Source organism: Prenolepis imparis, unplaced genomic scaffold (assembly GCF_030444845.1).
Source record: "Prenolepis imparis isolate NDT839.2.m4 unplaced genomic scaffold, iyPreImpa1.0 SCAF_12, whole genome shotgun sequence".
Lineage (NCBI taxonomy): Eukaryota > Metazoa > Arthropoda > Insecta > Hymenoptera > Formicidae > Prenolepis > Prenolepis imparis.
In genome coordinates this window covers 10,089,484-10,115,132 of record NW_028141170.1, presented here as the reverse complement: position 1 = coordinate 10,115,132, position 25,649 = coordinate 10,089,484, and the positions used below count along the sequence as shown (strand labels likewise).

The window sequence follows — 25,649 nt, the reverse complement described above, 5'->3', positions numbered from 1 at the left end:
CATTAAACTCAGCAGTTAGATTATAATAGACTCGAATCTCCATGCATATATACGACAATCAATTTTTTTCCGTTAACCGTTGCTCGTCTAATCACACGACACTTATAATACAAGATTAAAAAAAAGAAAAAAAAAAAACAACCATTGTTGTATAAACGCGTCTTGAACGTGCGTGAAGCAGAGAGAGTCACCAACCACCAATGACGACGTGCCGTACGCGATATAATAATAGCAATAATAATAATAGATAATAATAGATAATAATCATAATAATAATAATAATAAAGGCGCACGGCTCCGTCCCTTCCGTCTCTCCTTATTAGGGCGCTTCTCGCGTTTTTATACTTTCATTAAAGAGAGGCGAGAGCGAAGGGGCAGCTCTCTCCCTCTCGCCGCATCTCCGACGTCTCGCGGAGGAAACTCAACGAGCAAACAACCCACCAGAATGATCAGCAGTGGCGTACTCGGTGAGCAGCGGCGACGCCAGGGCGGCGTAGTTGGCGTAATCCGCGTACGAGGTGTAGATGAGCCCGTGGGGGTCGCCGGCCGACAGGAGCGAGCCAGGTGGCCCGGAGCCGTTGAGCAGAGACGCGGCGGTCGTCGGCACGGATATCCGGGGCGAGAGGATCAGCGGCGCACCTAGAGGCGCGCTCGGGGTCCGCATCGGCGTCGCCAGACCCGGCAGCAGGCGTTGCGTCTCCGCCGCGGCGGCGGCCACCCGCCGCCATTCCTCATCGCAGGCTGCAACAGACGAGGAATATTCATGTCTGCGTTCTTCTGACTCCTCTCCCGAGGTCTACCCTTCCTCTCGGAAGCGGCGGAAGCTGCTTTTAGCATCGAGAGTTCGTATATCCATAGCTGTATGATATATCTGGGTTTGCAACCGCGTATAAATTTGAAGATATGCTTGTGAAGAGAATTTTGCAGAAAATTATATTTGTACTATATAATTAATTATATTGTTATTATATTATTATATAATATAATATAATTATATATTATATAATATTATATTATTATACAATATAATATAATTATATTATTATATTATTATATAATATAATATAATTATATATTATATAATATATTATAATATTATATAATATATGTATAATATAATAATATAATTAAAATATATTTCATAATATAATTAATAATATAATTAATATATTAATCCATTTTACATTCCTCTCTTTAAGTGCAATCAATATGTCTTTCTCGAATAAGATATGATAAGATTATATACATTTTAATTAAATATAAATAAAATAATACAATTAAATATAAATACAATTAATATAATTAAATATAAATGCAATAAAATAAGATTATATACATTTTAATTGAATATAAATAAAATAATAATTAAATATAAATAAAGCAATGAGATAAATAAAATAATAAATGAATTTTTCCCATCTATTTCTCGAATCGAGACACCTTTTGGTTTACGAAACTCGATTTCGCGAAATTTATCCAAAATCCTTGGCCTTCTCTCTCTCTTTCTAGCAAAAACGCATAAAAACTATGCATAATGAGACAAGTTCTACGAACGGTACCTGCTGCGGCGGCAACCTTTGTGTTCGAATCCCGGTAAGTCCCATTGATAATGGCGAGTTCCATTAGCTGCCTCTTCTTTAGCTCATCCTCGCCGTCAGCCTGCTAACAATCGACATTACCGTCAGAACACAGCACCGGAGGTACCAGTGATAATCATCTTACAGAAGGGGAAAGAGAGGCACTTTGCGACTTATCTCTATTGTACAGATCTTTTTCATTTACATATGAAAGCGCCGATTACATAATTAAGGCGCGCGCATACGGGATCGCTTTTGGTTTAGGAGCATCTGAGCGTGTCTTTCAACGGCTCGATTAATACATTGTATTGATTTTTGCGGAAAAAAGCACCATGAAAAGGTTTTAAAAATTGTAGTTTATGTAAAATTTTTAAATAAAAAAAATTAACATACAAATAATGTAAAATAATGTTGCAGGAAGATTCGATACACTGTAATCGTACTTATTTCATGTGTCATCACGCTTGATCAAAACTATAGGAAAGGGGGGGAAAGAAACAACTTTCTAAGCAAGATTTCTCGACGAGAGAGAGAGATCTCTCTTTTTATATTCATTTTGGCTCGCATAGTTGTTATTATCTATTCTCTAGGATGGGGAAAGATGTAATACAATTGGAACTTTCTCACCACGGGTACGAGAAGCTTCTTGACTTCCTCGACGGCACGAGCAAGCTTCAAGGTGGCACGATTCTCGGTGTCCTCGACAGTGAGCAACACGTGCAACTCATCCGTCAGGTGTTCCCAATTCGGCTTGCCTCGATTTTGCTCCTCCTATATGTAATCAACACGCCGCAATTTTTATACGCACATGCAACCGATTGTCGAGCTTATATCGCGCGCGAATGCACACATATACACTTGATACAAATTTGCAAATAGAATTCATCATATGAAAATAATCCGACAGATTTGATTCTTCAAAAACAAAAAAAATAAGGAACAAAATATTGCACAATTTTTTATATATATATATATATATATATATATATATATATATATAATGCAATATTCTATTCTTTATTTCTTTTTGTTAATTAAATATAATACATTAATATATATTTTAAAAGAAACAGAATATTGCACAATTAATATATATATATATATATATATATATTTATATATTTATATATTTATATATTAATATATATATTAATTGTGCAATATTCTCTGTTCCTTATTTTTTTATTAATATAATTTTAATATTAATATATATACATATATCTATATATTTTTTTAGGGTTGGCATGTTTTAAACAATGTGTTTAATTAAAACTTATTTAAAACAGTGGACAACACTCTTTTAAACAGTTTTTGTGTTTTAAACTATTGTTTAAAATATCGCAATTAAAATATATGATTATTTGGAGAAGAAACTATAAAGAAAAACAATATAATAACGTCAATCCTTTAACTGAAAAAATAAATATTTAAGTACAAAAAACTATCAAGTGTTTTTTTGTTTAAAATTTAAAACATGTTTTTTTCTTACATTACTTAAAAACACGTATAAAACAAAAAACATTATTTTAAACAAAAAAATCAATGTTTTTTGTTTAAAATAAAAGAAATAAGTTTTTTGCCAACCCTGTATTTTTTTGTACATATCCTTATTTCTCATAAATTCTTCGATCAACAAAGCACTGACGTGGACTTTTGTCAACCAGATGCATGACGATAATAATAATAATAAAAAAACATATATATTTATAGACGAAGAAAATCAAAGATACGTTGTGTTCACATCGAATTAAACAGAGTTTGATCTACGTATACTTACGAGAAAGCATTTCGCTCGTGTACCACGTGCAGCTTGAAAAAATACAGCGCTAAGTTTAATGAATCGCTCGGCTCGGATTAATTCGCCGAAAATATTTCGCCAAGATATATAATCAGATTCGAGACTGATATAGTTAGACGCGAAACTTTAGCCTTCAAACGATCGATTTTTCCCCCCTCATTCTTACCTTCTTTTTGTCCCTCATCGACCCTTTCCCGCGAACCATGATTTTACATCCTGTCTCCTGCTCCAATTGTTTCGCAGTCATGCCTCGTGGGCCCAAAATCCTCCCGACAAAGTTGAACTGCAATCATACGACATAACGACCTGAATCCTTCCACCTTTCGCCGAGAAAAGAATTCGACTCTAATTAAACTTGTTGGAATAATGAGTGGGAAACGGAATGCGAGAGGCTCAAGATCACTTCAAGATCACTTTCCTAAATTTATGTAATCATTGTGACCTTCTGTGTCTGGGACGATTTATGTATGTATACACAATACACTTGCACTCGTGTGTTTGTGCACGCAACAGTGGTATAATAAATACCCTCGAAAATAAATATGTATCATTTAAGTTTCACGCGCCGAATCCGCTGAAACCTGGCTTGTACAACCGTGAAGAAAAAAAGACTTGCTCCTCGCGAGGTATCCAGTTTCATTGTTGGGTCCCGGTAAATAAAGGCGAGAGTAAATTTAGACGGTGAATCATCCGGCTCTTTAGCCCGCTGCTGGCACGTTTTTTTTTTTCAAAAATATTCAAAAAAATATCTCATAAATCTTGATCGTTTTGATATAAATAATCGTGTATTAAGAGAGAAGACTTGAATTGTCGGGATGCAAATTTAGAGAAGACTAATATGTGACGAGAGAGGATTAAAAGATTCTTGACACGTCTTAAAGATTCTTTTAATCTATTTAATCCATCTAATATATATATAATTTCATCGAATAATTTAAATATTCCATCGAATAATTTAAATGATAATTACAAACTCAATGTTTATTTATGCAACTGCTTCGAGTGATAAGAGTGATAAGGTAGCGAACAGAAGCATCTTCTCTCTCGTCAGGACGATAAGAAGAGTCATCGATAACGCGCGGTTTATTATCGAAGAAACTACCAATCTCGTAAAATCAGCTGCTCGATAATAAGCGAGTTATCGAGTCGATGGGCGTGCAAAGTTCTTAAGTAAGGCCAATCGTGAGTACACGTCGCGATAACAGACGGATCGATTAATATCGATCGCATCTGTAATGAGTTAATAAACGCGGATGCCACCGTCTTATAGATAATTCTTGCGCACTGATAAGATAGATGTAATTATTTCCTGCCTATTCCGAGAGATATTTCGTCGCGTTTCACTTGTGCGTACAAAAGAGAAGGAATTTCACTTCGAATAGATTAAATAAAAAATAAAAAACGTGAAAAATCGAAAAAAAATAAAGAAAAATTGCGCGTATAAAAGAACAAAAATCCCCCTTCGAATAATTTAAATAAAGAAAAATCGTGAAAAATTGGGAAAAAATAATGAAAAATCGCGCATACAAGAGAGAAAGAATTCCCCTTTAAATAAATTAAATAAAGAAAAATCGTGAAAAATCGGAAAAAATAAAAAAGAAAAATCGCGCGCACAAAAGAGAAAGAATTCCACTTTAAATAAATTACAAAGAAAAATCGTGAAAAATCGGAAAAAAAGAAAAATTGCGCGTATAAAAGAGAAAGAATCCCCCTTCAAATAAATTAAATAAAGAAAAATCGTGAAAAATCGGAAAAAAATAATGCAAAATCGCACGATCAAGAGAGAAATAAGACTCGCCCTTCAAATAAATTAAATAATGAAAAATCGCGCATACAAAAGAGAAAGAATTCCCCTTTAAATAAATTAAATAAAGAAAAATCGTGAAAAATCGGAAAAAATAAAAAAGAAAGAATTCCACTTTAAATAAATTACAAAGAAAAATCGTGAAAAATTGGGAAAAAATAATGAAAAATCGCGCATACAAGAGAGAAAGAATTCCCCTTTAAATAAATTAAATAAAGAAAAATCGTGAAAAATCGGAAAAAATAAAAAAGAAAAATCGCGCGCACAAAAGAGAAAGAATTCCACTTTAAATAAATTACAAAGAAAAATCGTGAAAAATCGAGAAAAAAAGAAAAATTGCGCGTATAAAAGAGAAAGAATCCCCCTTCAAATAAATTAAATAAAGAAAAATCGTGAAAAATCGGAAAAAAATAATGAAAAATCGCGCGATCAAGAGAGAAATAAGACTCGCCCTTCAAATAAATTAAATAATGAAAAATCGCGCATACAAAAGAGAAAGAATTCCCCTTTAAATAAATTAAATAAAGAAAAATCGTGAAAAATCGGAAAAAATAAAAAAGAAAAATCGCGCGCACAAAAGAGAAAGAATTCCACTTTAAATAAATTACAAAGAAAAATCGTGAAAAATCGGAAAAAAAGAAAAACTGCGCGTATAAAAGAGAAAGAATCCCCCTTCAAATAAATTAAATAAAGAAAAATCGTGAAAAATCGGAACAAAATAATGAAAAATCGCGCGATCGAGAGAAATAAGACTCGCCCTTCAAATAAATTAAATAAAGAAAAATCGGAAAAAAATAATGAAAAATCGCGCGTGCAAGAGAGAAAGAGTTCTCCTTCAAATAAATTAAATAGAGAGTTTAAAAAATCGAGGAAAAATAAAGAAAAATCGTGCATACGAGAGAGAAAGAATCGCCCTTCGAATAAATTAAATCAAGAATATTAATGCGAATATATTTGAGGGGAAAAATTGAGGCACACTCGTCCCCCGAAGGGTTAATAAGCTTACACGACCTCGTTATTACGTCTCAATGAGCCGCAGTGGGAGAGACGCGTGCAAGCGAGACGGAGAAACGTGGCGGAGAAGGAAAGGGAGTCGTTTCTTTGGCGCGAACCCTATTTCGGGCGTTACAGAAATAACATTCGGGCGGTTCGATGGTGCATCGCTCGACTTCTCGTCTCGAGATCGACGCGCAAGAGAAGTCTTCTTCCTCAGCGAGAGAAATATGCGGTGAAGAGGAAAAAAATCATTTTTTAAAGAAAGTGTTTCTCTTAAAGAAATGCGGAGAGAATTCTTCAGATTCAACACGAATCGCGAATATATCTTTATACTATTATTAATATTTTAGTACTAATAATAGTATGTATTATAATATATACTATTAATATATACATATATTATTATATTATATAGCATTATATATTTTATATTATATAATATTACGTATTAATATTCGCCAACTATAGTGTGTATATATACAATTATATATATAGTTATACATGTAGAATATTTTGAAAGATCCGAAAAGATTTCAAAGCTCGGTCCCCGTAGGTCCTTGAGTCGCGTTTAAGTCAAAAAATAATCCGGGAGATACGCCAAGTTGATGTGTATACCGTTGGTGCAACAGCACATGATATGCATCTATGCGTCATGATACTCACGTCTGGGTGTTCCTTAACGGGTACATAGACCTTCTCTGTGAGAGTCGTGATGTCGCCCTCGGGTTCCGGCAAGACGAGCGGTTCCTTCTTCACTCCGCTGATTTGGAAAAGACTCGCCCGCACCTTCGCGATCTCTGTAACAAGAAACGAGAGAGGAGACGTGAATACAATTTATAGAGAGAGATGGAGAAAAAATGAACAAATGAATATAGAATGAATTTTAATTAAAATCGCTGATCTCGCCTAAGATCTCGTGAAGGAAGGAGCATCTCAAGCTCGCATAGGGCGTCCTGGATATAGCACGCCAGTTTATGTCGAATAGTCATTCTACGATGAATCTCCCCCGGGGAGAGAAGGGGGCAGATCAAGGTTATATCAAGGAGGAAAACGAAACGAAGCGAAATGGAACCGCGTGCATCCTTCATTCGATAAATGCGTGACGCGGTCGGTCCTTATGTGCGCGTCTGATATAAAGCAAGCCTACATAAGTGAACCGCGCGCGCGTGTTTCGTGTCATTGCATACCTCTATATGCACGGCATGCATTCTCACGAACGCATTTATGTATGTACGTATGTATGTATGTATGTATGTACGCAACTTACCCGTGCGTCAAATGCAGCGGTAATAACGGGGCGCTGCGAATCTGGGCGTGGCAGGTTTCTCCACCTTAAGTTGCGATCAGAAAGGGATTTAAATAATCGAATCTTTTATGTCCAAATATTTTACCTCGATATTTTATATATAAATAATAATTTAGATAAATATTATACATATATATATATTTATTTTTTGTATTTATTTATTTATTTATTTTATATATATATATATATATATATATATATATATGAAGAATAATTGAGTAATTGATATAATATAGATCAATTGAGTAAAGAATTTTTCGACACTCTGTATCAGAAATTTAAAAATTTTATTAATATTAAAATTAATTAATTAAAGTAATTATTAATATTATAATTAATTTAATTAATATAAATTATTAATATTAAAAATTAATATCCTTCAATGCTTTAATATAATGAAATTTTGCTTTCATGATAAAATCAATTAAATAAAAAATCAACTTTAATTCGCGATATAATTGTGTTGCAATTTGTGAGTAAAATTATACGTAAGAAAATCAATAAAGTTATTTAGATACATTAACATATTTAACAATCACTCTGACAACTATTTATATACAAGGATGGTACAATCGTAATTATTTATCTTTCTATTTATAAATGATATATTTATCATAAAAAATTTAAATCGCAGAAAAATAAAAATCTCAATCTCTTTCGCAAAGGGAAATTTGCAAATATATTGAATTGAAAAAATCAATATATTTAATTCAATATAATATAATATATTTATATTGATTATAATATATTATTTTATATTAATTATATTATAATTTAATATAAATGTATTATATTATATTGAATTAAATATATTAAACTATAATATAATTCAATATAAAATTCAGTATATTGAATTGTGAAAAAATTCAATACATTTGCAATTTTCTCTTTTCCTACAATATGTATATTTTTTTCGCAATACATTGAAATGACAAAGAAAATGGGTAGAGAAAGAGAGACCTCGTGTGCATCGAAATGCGATTCCGCGGCCGCGTAAGTAGAATGTCGTGTATAAGTTGTAAAGGTGACGTTTGTCCGTCCCGTTCTCTCTACACCGGTCATCGGTGTAGCATCGCGACCCCAAAAGATCGCGAGGGCCCCGTCGTGCAATCCGGTCGTATGTATGTTCTTACAACGCGTATATCCGCCGCACGTAAAGGTCAACGTTCCGCGTCTGCCCCACTTTCTCGCATGCCTGACCTCTTCGGCTTCTTCGTCGTCTCCACCGATGTAATCATCCGCGCGTCCACACGCGACGACGACATTCTAAACTTTTCGCGTAAACCGGGGGTCTTCAAAGGGCAGGGAGTCCTTGACGAACCCAAGGCACCCCCGGGGGGGAGCTTTTTAACTGAATTACTCAATGCCTTTTGAAAGTTCAGATGTTTAGGATAAAACACATGATCTTGAGTTGTTTCTTCCTTAAATTTTTTATCAACGATTTTAGAGATAGAATATATACAATAAAAGAACTGTCAGATTTTTAAGATAAAAGATCTATGAAATTTATTTAATTTCAATTTTTAGTTAGGATAAAACACATGATTTTGAATTATTTCTTCGTTAAACTTTTTACCAGTGATTTTAGAGATATAAAACATACAATAAAAGATCTCTTAAAAAAAATAATAAAAATTACAGAGAATATAAAGAAATTAAAAATTTTAATGAAGAGACGTAATGATATGTGTGGAGCAAGATGCCTTATTAGATTTAAATTATTGGTATTGAAACGAGTGATTAGACGTATTTTTAAAATCGTAGATGACTCGATTCAATAGCTACGCAGTAAATTGCAGTTTATAACAATTTACGACTCACACACACACACACATATATAATTTCCTCACACGAGCATACGAGTTTCCTTTAATGAAGCGCTCGATTATCTTGAAGAGAAGCCAATTATTAGCTACTGAATGGATGCTGCTGTTTTTATCCAATAAACAGAGAGTACATGAGTCACTGCTGCAATAATAATTTTTTTTTTTACAAATTTCGTAAAGTTATTAGAGGATTTTCATCGAGAGGGAACGTCGATATCGAATTTGATATAAAAAATTTGCTTGATAAATTAATTCATAAAAGAAATTTCACAGATAATTGCTGTTTATCTTTTTTATCATATAAAATATATTTATCCACTAAAAAATAGTGAGCTTAAAGAGCAGATGAGTCAATAAATTTGTTTTTTTTATTAATTTGGTAAAATCGTTTGAGAATTTTCGTCGAGAAGAAGATCGATATCAAATTTGATATCGAAAAATTCGCTTGATGAATTGATTTTAATTAATAAAATTAATTTCATAGATAAATTGCTGTTTATCTCTCTTATTGATATTTTATCGTGTAAAATAAACGAAAATAAAATAAAAAATGTGCATTATCTCCGCGAGTGATTGCTCGTCTGCTCCGTGAAAAGGCAATTTCTCGGTTATGAACACGCCGCACATTGTCATACTTATTCCCAGTAGAAATCGGCAGATTATTCCTTCCTCTCCGAAAGGAAGACTCGTCATCCCGCGATTTTCTCGAGAAATATAAAGAGAGAGAGAGAGAATAAAGAGAGTGCGTCACGATATTTTGCCCGCGAGGTGCACGCGTCACGTTCTTCTTCTTCGTCGCATTAGTTAGAAGTATGAGGAATTCACGCGAGAGGGAAACGCACAGACACACACATGTATACGGACAGATAGACGCAGATAGAAAAACAGGAATGGGGGAGGAGAGAGAAGAAGAGGGGAAATAAAGGAGGGCATCATAGCCGCTTTTAGCACAGCTCATCGAGCAACCCATCTGCGTGACATCAGCTGACCGTCGCTCTTGGCTTCTCTTTCTCTCTCCTTGTTCAACTCACAATCGTTCTATCCTTCTCGCTCTCCCTCTAGATCTCTGTAGAGATCTCTTCCAAAATATGTGATGCGTGTGACGCGTACAGTCGCATGAGTGCGTCGCATGCAAAATAGAGAGAGAGAGAGAGAGAGAGAGAGACTCCCAACCGTATCCTCGTTCAATGTCAACTCGTGCGGCCGCATTTTACGTCGTTAGAATCGCGCCCGATAGGGAACAACGACGATTCAGAAGCGAAGGATCGATCATTCGGATCGTGTCCCTGCAATCTGGCATCTTTGTTTGCAAGTGCATCGCGTGACATATATGCGCGAGCGCATACACGTGGGTGTCAGCCGTCAGAAATGGCATAGCATGAGATCACCGATGTTGTAATCGGATGAGAAAGACATACATACATACATACTACGATCCGTGACCGCACATCGGAAGCTGAGGGATCGTCCTTCAAAGAATGATTAGACAAGCCTTCCTCTACCTTTTACTTAATTCTCTCCTTCATCTATCTTCTCTCTATAACGCGACTGAAAAATCTTGAATGTTTCTCTGCCAATCGCTTCGTCTGACCGAAGTAAATTGTTTCCTTTGTCAGGCGCCTCGGGAGGAGGATTGAACGACGAGTTTCGGTCAAACGAGACAGCGATAATTGGCCTGAATCGGCCTGAATCGGCCTGGTCGAGGGAGACACGTGGCTCGCCGTCAGCTGGATCCTCAGCATGGCCCGTGAATGCAGAAATGCCGTTACAATAAAGAATGTGCGACATCGTGCGTCGATAGATTACGTGATCCTCATTTTGAAGAGACCCCGAATACCTCGGGACTTGGAACGAGGTTCAATTGTACGATGTTAAATGCACAAGTACATTATCTCGTTATCAGCCGCGAAAACAATTAACTCGTTCGCTACAGGTGATTACGTCCACCTGCGGTGAAGACGCATTCTTTTTTTTTTACATAAAAATGTGTAATAAATGCGCGACATCACAATAAGAGGATCAGCCAACGCGATATTGCAAAATCCTAAATCTGCCTCTAATATCTGGTACAAATATAAATGGCGTAAAATTCATAACTGGCTCATCCATCTTGCGGGCACCCCTTAAGCAATGGCCAATTTATTTTCGCGCGATGAGGCAAGCCGCTTCTATTTATATGTATATGTGCCGTTGCTCCAGAAATTTTACGACAAATACGAAATACGCGTAGAAGAAATGACTCGTGTAATCCGCGTGTTGGACGGGGTAATGAGAAGCGGATTATCAGTAGACATGTGTACGTATCAGTCGAGTGCATACGACACGTATACAAACTTTGACGTATACAACAACATATCGGATTTCGAGGCTTTTATCCGCCAATCTAATCCGCAACATCTATATCTATCTGTCTGTCTAATAGCTGGCGATCTAACTTGCTTGTGTATTATCTTCTCAACGTTTCACTGTCTCGTTGATTTTTCAACTTTTAAGATTTATAAATATTATTTATGTGTATAAATTATTTAATTAATAATAATTTTATTGTTATATATCATTTATATATTATAATAATTATTATATATAATAATATATATTAATATATTATATTATTATATATATTATATTATATATATATAATAAAAATAATATATATAAATTATATATGTATATAAATGTAATACACTATTATACTTATATTTACTGCGCATTATTATGTATACGACTTCACGATTTTAATGGCAAAAAATGGATCGCTCGAAACGATCGAATTTGCAACGCAGGAGGGGTACCGTTAACATCGTCCATTGAAATTTCTATACCGGTCCAATCAACATCCTGGTATTCCTCTTTTAAAATTAGTAGTCGACCTTCGAGTCACCGTGAAAATTTTAAAAGAAACGCTCGCGTCTCTACGTCATTCTTACAAGAACATTTCTGTTCTCCGGGAGTCTTCAAATCGCATCTAAAATTCCGGAAGTGCGACTCTATACGCAGGAAACATCATTAGGGATTTTAATTTACGATTATCTTGCCGATGTAGACGTTACATTTTTGCATGCAGAAATGATTTATTGACTTTGCGAACATCCTAAATATCCCTCTCTTTTTGCCGAAAACGAGAAGTACGATCGATATCGTATATATCGTTGATGACAGGAAATTACGATACCGGTTATATGACTCGCTCCGTTTCGCAAAAACTCGGGATAATCAACAACGTCTCGTAATTTCGCTCAACGCAGCGATATGATTAATCGCTATATAAAAAGAATTCGAGAGATAGGATTCGATATAGGAAACGTCGAACGCGGACATCTTCCTCTTGACAGTTTAATTAGAATTTTTTAATATTTTGATAAGATAAAGAGCACATCTTTTTTTTTTTTCTAACAAGTAAAACATCTGACGAAGAATACTATATAAATACGAATGCAGAATGATAACTTGTAATAGATGTATCACGAGGCCATTAATCGAAGGAATCGTGGCTCTCTACAAATCTCGAGCGTAGTGAAGAGGATTGTCTTGGAAAGGTTAACGAGGCGAAAGGAAAATGCAGCACGCGAGATGACAGTTATGAAGATCGAAGTGAAATCTGGAGATGAGAAGAGAAAGAGAGAATCGTACATGAGAAACACGCGATTTGCCGTCACAAATATCATGATGGCATCTGTAATAATCAGGAGTTGGAAGCTAAAACAAGGAAGAAGAGAAGACGATAACTCACAGACAAATAAATGTGAAATACTATCGACTATGACAATTTTTTCTGTGAAAATTAAAACAAAATCAAATATCAGAAAAAAGAGAGAAAAGAGTTAAGAAGAGAAAAAAATGTACAGTGACCCAAAAGGGAAAGAAAGAAGAGAAGAAGAGGGAATTTACCTTATTCCTTTATTATAATCAAAATTAAATTGAAAAGTAATTTATGAGTTCGCGATAATAGCATTGGGGAAAAAATATCAAAAAGATTGTCTAATTCAACAAATTATTAATTTTTTAATTTTGTTTAAATTTCAGATGATTAACAAATTTAATTCGTTTTAATTCAAATGTAGACACTAAATGGGGCGATAAAAATAAAAATAAAATTTCTACAAATTACCGACAGGGGTATCTGATAAATAAATTCCTTTAAAATAAAATAAAAATGTTTATTTTATTTATTGAAAATATAGATGAAATATATCTCGAACGGAATTTTCGCGCGTGCATCTCTGCACTTGCAACGTTCCGCCTTATCGTAAGGCAAGTGCAAAAGGGAGAGTATGCAACCACAGTTGCATACAGAAGAGTATCGCTCCGCTCCTGGTCCGGTCCGGTTCGGTCATCAGCCCCTCTATGAAGCCGGGCCCTTAAGGGCCCGAGTTAAAGACCCGCGCGTTGCTGCATAGGATGTTTTCTCTCTCCAGAAGGAGAAAGAAAGAGAGGCATCTCGGGTTCAGTTTTGCGCTTACGATGGGATTAAAATTCGAAATTTTTTATATGTCGCAACGTTGGAAGGCGAACTTTACAATTATACAGAAATAAGCAGATTTCTTTTTTTTTCTTTCGGGTAAAGGCGAGGATCAAAGCGCGAGATTATCGTTGACGCAATCGACAATAATAAAATCTCCGACCGAACTTCCAACAAACGAAACAACAACACTTTCCAACTCTTCCCACCTTCCACCGCGGTCAATCATGCTCCATCGATCCAAAAATGGAGCTGCAGGGGTTTAATGGGTTAAGAAGTGTATGTGTGTATGCGAGAAACGTGCGACAATCGTCGATGGCGGAGGCGGAGGAGAAGCGTAGGCATTTCCTTATTTAGAAGCGGAGAAACGCCGTTGTCGGGCGCGCGAAGGGGAACCGCTCTTTTCCATGGGCGAGAGAAGAGAAGAGAAGCGGAGAGGAGAGGAGAGAAGACACTTACGGAAAGAGAGAAGCCGAAAAAAGCCCCGAGACGAGTCGTTCTGAATGACTCTCTGCCAGGGTTGCCGCGCCTCTCTTCGACGAAAGAGATTCTCGATTGCGATCAACACGAGCCTCCGGGATTCGACATCCTCTCTCGATATAAGATATTCCGCTTCCTGTCTTTCTCCTTCTTCCTATCTCTTTAGATATCCCTGACAGAGAGACGCGCGAAAATTCCATCTATCTTTCGCGCCGAGTTTATCGCATTGCGTAAGTTTTTAAAACACCTTCATTATGTTTTAATTATCATCTAAATTATGTATATATAATATTTTATATAAATTTTATATATATCTAATATTTATAAATAGACACAGAGAGAATTTTTCTCTTATAATTTACCCTGAAAATCATAGTAATCGTGGGACAATATATGGTATGGAAAGAATTTTATGAGAATAATATTTTACTAAACTGCATAGTAAAATTAATCAAACATATTTTATATTTTATTCATATTGTAATAGATATTATTATTTTTATTGTGCTAAGTATATTAATCAGAGAAATTCTCAGAAAATTCTTTCCATACCATATTGTCCCACGATTGCCATGATTTTCAGGGTAAATTCTAAGAGAAAATTCTCTCATTGTCAGTGTATATATAATAATTTAATGTAACATAATAATTTAATTAAATATAATATAAAAAATAATTAATTAAATATTACATATAATATATGTAATATTTAATTATTAAATATTATATATTATATATAATTATATATTGTGTGTAATATTGTATATATATAATATTATATATAATATATATAATATATATTTAATTATTATTTAAAAAGACAAATAAAAATAAAGAAAAAAATAAAAATAAATAAATAAAAAAATACGAAAAGGAGCACTGAAAACGCAAGTATGATTTTTGTAAAATAATTTGTCAGCTTATAATAGTCGGCAATAAACAGATCTTGTTTCGCCCTTCTCTAGACGCCCCCGCATTTCAGAAATATCGCGACTTCCGTTTCGCGAGAGAGAGATCGCGGACATCAACTATGCCTGGATTACTGCGAAGACACGTTGTTGGCACGGAAACGTAGACCTATATTCGCGGATCGGATCCAAAACGATATCTCGGTTGCGGAACGCGAATATTAGGTTGCCGACCGCGATTTTCCCTCTTACCTTTCCCCTTCCATCCCCTCCTCTGGATGAGTCGAGTCATCTCGCGAGGGATAATAATTATATCTCAGATCGCGATTATTAGATTATCCTAAATATATACGCACATTTTTGTCCCAATAAGATAATTTTGGAATAACTTCAGATTTGGGGGAAAAAAATTTCTGCGAGGGTCACGTTCAGAATTACAAAAGTGATGATTAAGCAGGTTTAGTGGACTGATTAAAGAAAAAAAAAATCGATATCGTCATGAACCGATTATGCATTCGATTTCTCGCCGATGTCCCAAGAAGGCGCTGACCGATTCGCGATTGCGAAAGATTCTCTTCGCGAGGACAAATTCCTTCTTTTTTTTTCGTATATGATCATAAGAGGTCCGTTTCTTAAGATGCAGCGTGAGAGATATCGTTCGGCTTTCAAATACACGGTTTACAACGATTTATGTATGTACATTCGTTGGAAAGTTACCTCGCAAATTGAGACATATCTCTTTCTAGTCACTCTAGGATATTTCTTATCGGAGTATTATATTATAAAACGCTATAAAAGAGTAGGTTACTCGGATATTAAATCGCGAGTGAAAATCTTGCCAATCGTGTTTTAATGTCTCGAACGAAGGTTTCCAGAGATAATGATTTATTAACGACATATAAAATTTTTCCCAGAACTAGAACGTATGATAGAGAGACGAAGGCTGGCAAAAGATCGATCTTATATACTTTCTATATCATGAGTGAGAAATGTAAATGAGAGACAACCCGCTTTCATCGAATCCAAATATTTATAAATTTATGTGTATAATAATCGTTTCAGCTTCGACTTGAGCGAGAGATTTAATCCGCCTACATCTGACATATGCGGTTTCGTTATGCAATTCGAGCTCGGACGCAGAACAAGTTTCCTACGACGACGAAAAATACGCGGTTACTAAACGATATCGTAGAATAGCGCGCTATTATTAAATCAGAATTAATCCCTCGCGGTACAGACGGCTCGCGATTCGTCGACAAAGATATTTTAAAGCTCTAAGCAGGTCGAAATCGCACATAACATGAAAATATACACACAGAAAAATAGCATTCTATCGCTAAGATAATGATTACTCGGTTTACTTTTCTTCTTTAACAGTTACCTTCAAGAAAGAATATTTTTTTGACAATAGTCTTAAAATAAATTCATCGCAAATTTTAGAAATATTCATTATCATGTACTCGAAATAATTAAATATTTTCTTTCGTAGAATATTATAAAATTTTAGCGAAGAAAAAAATCAGGTTTCCATCGACTCTTTATAATAAGTAAATAGAATTTTAGTTTAAATTTATTACTCTTGATTAAAGTATTAAATTTACTAGAGAGTATTCAGAATACATTTTGAATAAATTTATTTATGATGAACTTATGACAGATTTGCAGATATTTTTGAAATACGTATTAATATTTACTTAAATGCCGTATATATTTTTCTGTGTGTAAAAAGAGTGAAACGAGTGAATCTCTCGCGATTTACTAGAGAGAATTCAAAATACATTTTGAATAAATTTATTTACGATGAACTTATGACAGATTTGCAGATATTTTTGAAATACGTATTAATATTTACTTAAATGCCGTATATATATTTTTCTGTGTGTAAAAAGAGTGAAACGAGTGAATCTCTCGCAATTTGCAGATATTTTTGAAATACACAGAGAGAATTTTCTCTTAGAATTTACCCTGAAATGTGTAATGGTAATCGTGGGACAATATGGTATGGAAAGAATTTTAAAAATATGTTTGATTAATTTTACCATACTTTTAATAAATTTTGTTATACTTTTAGTAAAATTTTAATCAAACATATTTTATATTTTATTGTGATAGATATTATTATGATAGATATGATAGATAAATATTAATCAGAGAAATTCTCATAAAATTCTCTCTGTGTACGTATTAATGCTTACTTAAATGCAGTATATATTTTTCTGTGTATAAAAAGTGTGAAACGAGTGAATCTCTCGCGATGCATAACTTGTCGCTAACAATGTTTAGACACGTTCGCGTTTGGGTGTGGCGTACATACTTAAGCAAGTACGCGATCTATCGATGGTAGTTTTTTTTTTGCGCGACGTGTCGCGCTTAACCTTTGCCTCGATTGTTCGTAAATGATAGCACGACGTAAATCCTTATTGCAGTCACGAATGCGGCTCGTTTCGTGACGATACCGTCGTTTTGCGGTCGCTCTCTGAGGTTCTCTCGCCGGACGTTCATTAACTCGATTGCCACCGTTGCTACTCGAAATAAATCTTTGTACCTGACAACTAACTGTCTCGTGTATATCCAATCGAGAGAAAAAAAACGCATCTCGAATCTTTACGTTGTTATGAATTGAGGAAAAAAGCGCGCTGCAATGACATATTTTAATAATGCGAGGGATATTAATAAAATATCGATGGAAATACAAAAATATTAATATGTATTTAGAAATTAATTATCGTCGCGTTCGTCATATAAATTCCTGAATTTCGATTTGGAAACGATTTTGCCTTCGGCACAGAAATGTCAAATGTCTGCACTTTTAGAATAAATGACGATAAAAGATAAGAGACTGTAATAAACTGAACGCTCGAGCGAAGAAAATATCAAATCGTGGCCCTCGATTAATTTCAAACAGATTTTTACTTTAAACCTACAAATTTTACAAAATTTCAACTTTACGCTAAATTTATACATAATGTTAAAGATCAACAAACGTTGATCTCCTGACATTTTTCAGTGAATGAAGAAGCTTCATCGGTATTTATTTCCGAAACACCTTGAGTTCTGATGCGGTTCGATTAATGACGCGACCAGGTTTTGGGCATCAGTCTTCAGAGAATCGAGGATGCGACTTCGAGCTAACGCGCGAGTTATGATCCTCGTATCGCTGGCGAGTTCTCGAGAGGAAGGCGAGGCAAGATGAGACGAGATGAGACGAGACGAGACGGGCGAAACGAAACGAAGCGAGTCAAATCGAGTACAGTCGAGTCGACTCCGACTCGAGACTCGAGAGAGTTGAGGCGAGCCGAGGCGAGGCGAGGCGAGGCGAGGCGGCTTCACCGTTCAAGAGAAGGAATGCGGCCGCCTCGACGCGATGAAGATACGGGAGGGGCGAGCAAGGACGAGAGGAAAGGAGGAGAGAGGAGAGAGGGTAGTAATGTGGGGAAGAGAGAAGGGGGTCGAAGACCGAGTCCGGTTAGCGATGGCTCCGAACGCGATCGGTCGCGAATGCTGCTTGAATCGATATATACACAAACAAGACCTTATTCCTTCCTTCCTTCACACATTGACATATTATAATCGGTCAGCTGTTTTCCGCGGGGATAGCCTGCGATTTCCTTCAGTCACTCGCACGCGCGAGCAGACATGATATTATTATCGTATTATATAATATATTATAATCATAATATAATTTATTTATATGATTATATTTATATAAAAATATGTATATAATATATACATATAATCATATAAATAAGAATTTTCATACTAAAGAATTTTCGTTTTTATAAAATTTTTCAATATTTATTATAAATTAATATTTAAATATTTATTCTTTATTTTTTAATATATTTTTTAAATATATTTTAATTATTTAATATTTAATATATTTTTTTAATATTTATTTTATTTAATATATATACATATATTTTAATAATAAACATTGAAAAATTTATTATATTTATAATTTAAAAAATAATGAAATATATATATATATATATATAATACAAATTTTATAAAAACGAAAATCCTTCAGTCAAAGGTTTTTCATAATTTTTTAAAGAAAAACTGAAGAAGAGGCTAGAACCTTTGACGTCGATGAGTCAGACGAGTCGATCGGTGATGAGTCAGAAAATGCCACGTAGGAATATTATTAATAATTCTTTAATGACGATTTTCGCGGTACGACTTTTACTGTACAACTAATTGAAGCAAACTTTATTGCCGCTGCGGTAATGTCTGTCATTAATGTCGCGCTGTCCCTGGCTCGCGCTTCGTTGCCTTTTCCCATAAGGAGTTGCACACTGCCCGTATATACAGCATAGATGGTAGGCAATTAGCGACTAGAAACTAGCTAGCAGTGTGTCGCGATTGCGTATATATATTTACGAATGTATATATATTTCCCCCTATATTAAGCTTTCGAGTTGGAAATTACTTCCCTCTCGTTCCTTTCGCCGCGCAAATTAGACCTTTAAACGCGAATTAATAAGCTCGAAACAAGAAATGTGTTTGTCAACGATTTAACAACAACCATACTTGGGAAAAAGCGGGGTAACTTTTTTCCTCTTCTCCCAAGGGACGACGCTCTGATAAGAGACGTCTTCTCTTTAATCCGACCCGGCGTTTCGCGCCGAAGCGTCTCTCCCCTGAAGACGATTAGTCACGTCGACCTACACTAGAGCGGAGACGAAATCTCGGGCATCGGTATCCAAGTTTTGACCAGGCAATTTCGAAAGGACGCGCGCACTTGGCGACGAGTTCTATTCGCGCCACTAGGTCACCGAGAGAAGAACCTCGTTACACAGTCCCGAATGGAAATAGAGCGCGTTTTGAACGCGTCGGCTGTCCTCTCGAATGCATCACTATATAATACAGAAGGATCATTCCGGGAGAGGCAAGAGCTCCCGCGTCTTTCCACATGCCGCGTCGTACAAATGTAAAAACCGACTCTCGTAGAGTAGATGCTCGGACACCAGTCAGTGTCTCTCAACTCACTTTCCCGAGGGCGAATGTCATAGAAATTACGATCGAGCAATCGACTCTGATGACGCATTAATTAGAGTTTTACTATCGTACGCAGAGAGAATTTTCTCTTAGAATTTACCCTGAAAACCACGGTAATCGTGGGACAATATATGATAGAGAGTTTCTCTGATTAATATTTATCACAATAATAATATCTATCACAATAAAATATAAAACATGTTTGATTAATTTTACTATAGTGAAATTAATTGATTAATTTTACTTAATTTTAATTAGTTGATTATTTTACTATAGTACAATAAAATATAAAATATGTTTGATTAATTTTACTAATTTCTCTGATTAATATTTATCACAATAAAAATAATAATATCTATCACAATAAAATATAAAACACGTTTGATTAATTTTACTATAGTGAAATTAATTGATTAATTTTACTTAATTTTAATTAGTTGATTATTTTACTATAGTACAATTTTATATTTATTTTACTATAGTAAAATATAAAATATGTTTGATTAATTTTACTAATTTCTTTGATTAATATTTATCACAATAAAAATAATAATATCTGTCACAATAAAATATGAAACATGTTTGATTAATTTTACTATAGTGAAATTAATCGATTAATTTTACTTAATTTTAATTAGTTGATTAATTTTACTATAGTAAAATTAATCATATTTTATTCTAACAGATATTATTTTTTATTGTGATAAATATTAATCAAAAATTCTCATAAAATTCTATCCATACCATATTGTCCCACGATTTTCAGGATAAGTTCTAAGAGAAAATTCTCTTTTGTAGTTTTACTATCGTATCTCGTTGAGATTATTACCGAAATTTATGTATCGTTATAAATTGATACTTGAAAATTCCCCAAAATCTTTTACGATAAATAATTGCCTTCAATTAATTTTCTTTAAATTCTTTGCATTCCATCGCATTATCATCAAGTTTGTCGTTAACGAAAACGGAGGGAGAAAGAGATAATACAGATTAAAATAAAGAAAAAAATGAGAAGAGAATAAATTAGGAAATTAGAAAAAATTAGGCAAAATAAAAAAAAATTTCGAAAGATTTTAATCTTAACTAATATTTTATTGAGAGAGACATTAAATTACTTGCACTCTCATGCGTTATCATCAAGTTTGTCATTAACGAAAAGAGAGAGAGAGAGAGAGAAAGAGAGATTAAAATTAAAAAGATATAAGAACAGAATAAATTTGAAAAAATAAATAGAATAAAAATTTTTAAAAGATTTTCGAAAACAGTTTAGAAAAAAAAGTCTTTCGCAATCTCGAGTATACAAATTATGTAAAAAAAAGGCAATATTTTTTTTTTTAGAGTAAGAAAATATAATTAACATTAATGAAAGACACGTAATGAAAAGGAAGGAAAGAAAGAGAGCATACAGATTAAAATTAAGGAAAAAATTAGAATATATATAGAATAAATTTAAAAAAAAATAAGACGATTTTCGAAAACGACAATATTTTTTTTGAGAATGGAAAGACACAATTTGCGTTCAAGCAAAAACAATTAATATCGATTATTATGCAACGCCGTTGTTTTTTCAACCTAATCAGAAATAAGGCAAATAAAAAGAGAACATTTTATTATACAAAATTGGGCCGACTGTTCCTTTTCCTTATCCTAAAGAATTCTTAATATTGAGATGTATAGATTTTGCAATATTCGATGTACACGCGAGATTAAGTCTCTCCCGTGCGAGTATGCAATGTAGATAATGTTGCTTTCCAGCGCGTAAAACAAAACGAGCGGATCCAGCTTTCTCTCGACTTTCCAAAGCCGAACACGTCCTTAGTCGATCTGCTCCTTCGCGATGTATAATTCGTTCGATAAGTTACCGTTAATCGAACCTGCTTAAGAAGAGAAAACGCGCGAAGGGCCCACGAATAATGTCTGCGAGTAAATGTCAATAAGCGAAATTTATCCGACAGGATCGCGCAAGTTTGTTTAATTAAAATATATAATTAGATAATGATAATATAAATGATAATTAATTATAATCGAAATGTAATTATATGATAATTAAAAAGTTAAATATTATAAAACGATTATCATACACAGAGATTCGTAAGAAATGAAATTTCTTTCTTTCTGTACGTCTTCTCAAATATGAAACCCTACGGATATTCGATAATCTCGTTACATTATCATATAAAAGGGGACGGAGATTAGAGTAGATTATAAGCGAGAGACATCAAAAGCCGTAGCCGCGCGATGGAATGTCAGTTTTATTCAATGATATAAGCGCCAGTTTATCGTAAGCGTGCGCTTCGTTCGTTCGAGAGAGAGAGCCACAGATTCCACGTGCGTGCACTTGGTGTGCATAAAAAAAGGAAAAAAGAAAAAGAAAAAAGAAAGAGATCCTCAAACGCCGCGAAGCGTATCTCTATATGAATCGAGCGTTTACGCGCGGCTTTATTCTTCGAGAACAGGTCAGGCGGGGATCTCTGGTGAACGGTGAGTACACCGAGAGTTCGGGGGGAGGAGGGAGAGAGAGAGAGAGAGAGAGAGAGAGAGAGAGAGAGAGGAAGGGAAACGTGTATATCGAGAGAGTACTCGCGAAGCGGTTTTACGGCGAGGTCAGCGTCTTTTCTGCGTGCTCGGGGATTCGCCGATCCTTGTCGTCGTCGGTGGAAAACCGACGACGATGACAAACATCGAGCTTCGTCTATAATACGAGATATCGATGATCGAAACGACAACAACAACACGATCGACTAATGGTGGAACGATATACACACTGAGAATTTTCTCTTAGAATTTACCCTGAAAATCATAATCGTGGAACAATATGGTATGGGAAGAATTTTATGAGAATTTCTCTGATTAATGTTTATCACAATAAAAATAATATCACAATAAAACAGGGTTTGACTAAGTGGGCCCAACCCAATAAAACCCGGTGGGTTTTATTGGATTAAACCCACTTTAAAAAACTTACTTAAAAACCCATTTATAAAACCCATCCAAAAATGCTAAAAATTTAATAATATTATAAATGAAGTATTTAATATTGATTAATTTTTATTTAATTTTTCTTATTTATTAATGTAATAGAAGGTCTATTACATTAATAAATAAAAAAAATTAAATAAAAATTAATTCATAATAAGGAATTGTGCCAATTAAATAGCCAATTTTCTTAATCATTAGCGAATTATAAAAAATTAAATTAAAAAAATTAAAAAACCCAACAAAATCCCAAAAAACTCAATAAAACCCCCAAAAAACCCAATAAACCCCAAAAAACCCGGTTTTTAAAAAAAAAACCCACTGGGCTGGGCTTTTTAAAAAAAACCCGGGTTTTTTCAAACCCTGCAATAAAATATAAAATATGTTTGATTAATTTTACTAAATTGCGTGGTAAAATTAATCAAACATATTTTATTGTGATAGATATTTTTTTTGTGATAAATATTAATCAGAAAAATTCTCATAATCGATTACCATGATTTTCGGGGTAAATTCTAGCAATAAGAGAAAATTATCTCTGTGCAGAGTATCTAATTTTAAATAATGCATTATTATTTTACGAAAACAAGGCTTCTCCACCGAAAAATGTTTCATATAATGATATGTTGTAGAATTTCGGGGGATCTTTTGTTGTAAACATAATTTAATTCCAAATGAAGATATTTTTGAGATTCCATTAATAATAAATTAATAATAATGAGAGGTTGTTATTATTATTTTTTTAAACGGAACCATCATAATAATTCTTATTACATAAATCGATTCCTCGTAATATTTGGAGTAAAAAATTGTTAGAGTGAAATAGTCGAAAAATGTTTATGGGATATTTTATGCTTCATTCTGACATATTTTGACAAAACATATGAAATATCTTTTGTACTCATTTTTCGATAATCTTGTCTTATTAATTTTCTGCATAAAATAATGAGATAAAGCAATTGGTGTAAAAAAAGTTATTTAAAAAAAAGTATACACATTGCAAATTGCAATTTTTTTTTAATTACAAGAGTATGTTTTTCTTAAACTAATGATTTATCTCATTATATTCTCTATGCAGAAAATATTAAGGTAAGATTATCGAAAAATAAATATATTACGAGATATTTCATATTTTTTCAAAATGTGTCAGAATGAAGCATAAAATATTTCGTAAACCATTCGACTTGTCAACTCTAATTTTTATAATTTACATTTTTTACGCTAAATATTACGATCGATTTATGTAAGAAAATTAAAGAGGTTTCGTTAAAAAAATGATAATTTCGAAATCTCTAAAATGCCTCCACCCGGAATAAGACTATGTTTAAGAAGATGTTTCCCTCGAAATCCTACGACTCTTGTATGAAACATTTTTCGATGGAAGCCTTGATTTTCGAAAAGCAGCATTATTTAAAATGGAACATCCTGTATATATACATATATATATATATATATATATATACCTGTATATTTATCTGTATACATTGTATGTATAACGAGCTGCAAATAAATATTTACGCATACACACACATACGCGTGTTCCTTTCACTCGCAGCTGTGTGTGCGTTGCCTTATCGCCTGAAATCGATTCCAAAACACGCAGATGTGCGACGCGAATAAATAACGCAGCTCAGATACAAGACAACGAAATGGTGCGCCGAGAGTTTCCAAGTTTTTTTGTTCCGCAACCAAAAAGTCCAAACGCGCAAGGTCTTACGTAAGGAAGACGCGAAATAAGGAAAAGCATATACATACAATGTAGCTTATCTAACTACATAGCGATAAGCTGTGTGTCTATCTTCGCGTTATTTCTCTTTTAGGGAATAGGGATATATCGGGTCTCGTTCGACAGATTATTTTGTATACCGTAAGGCTGTAGGAATTTCTAGTATCCCGAGACACGAAGCCCGGAGAGCTGTTTTAAGCTCTTAATCGTTGCTGCCATGACGAAACCCACCGACAAACTAGCGGAGAAAGTCAATTCTCGTGGTGTTACTGGTCTTTTTTTCTATAATCGAAGCTACTTCCCGCATCATCGACATCGACCAGCATTATTACGTCATCATCGAGACCGGAAAATCGCCCGGCTTTATTTTGTCAATTGATCGAGAAGAGCGTTTAAAAAGGCGGTCGACCATCGTCAACCGCATTCATGTATGTACAATGTGGTTTTTACCTGTCTGTATAGGTAGGAATAGCAGGATAACGAGATAAAGTGTCATATTTTGTCTAAAAAAATAAAAAAAATTTTTTTTTTTAAATACGAGAAAAAGAGAAGAAATAATGTATTTTCCCCTTGGCTATTTTCGAACACAGAATCCGCGACTATTTATCGTACGCGCATGACATCGCAAATACATGAATGTAACGTGGGAGAGGTTCTCCTTGTGTGTGTATTATCCTTTCGTACCTGCTATTAGAGACGCGACTGTCATAAATGTCAGATGCGAACTACCTGCCTATCATTCATCTATCTATTTCGCAATTTCCATACTGCACGACGAGTAACGTAGTAATATAT

General features: G+C 34.2%; 1 protein-coding gene across 5 annotated transcripts in view; it reads right to left on the bottom strand.

The window, feature by feature from the left end:
• Nucleotides 1-25,649, bottom strand: part of How (protein held out wings) — a 38,746-nt gene that overhangs the window by 9,286 nt on the left and 3,811 nt on the right. For 3 of the 5 annotated variants that reach the window (XM_083051456.1, XM_083051457.1, XM_083051452.1), the window contains exons 2-6: nt 6,839-6,972; nt 3,542-3,658; nt 2,205-2,348; nt 1,560-1,662; nt 442-741 (exon numbers count right to left, since the gene is read on the bottom strand). In XM_083051456.1, coding sequence (XP_082907582.1) covers nt 442-741; nt 1,560-1,662; nt 2,205-2,348; nt 3,542-3,658; nt 6,839-6,972 — 798 coding nt within the window. The remainder of the gene's footprint in view (nt 1-441; nt 742-1,559; nt 1,663-2,204; nt 2,349-3,541; nt 3,659-6,838; nt 6,973-25,649) is intronic. The other 2 variants (XM_083051455.1, XM_083051454.1) reach the window with 2 other exon arrangements.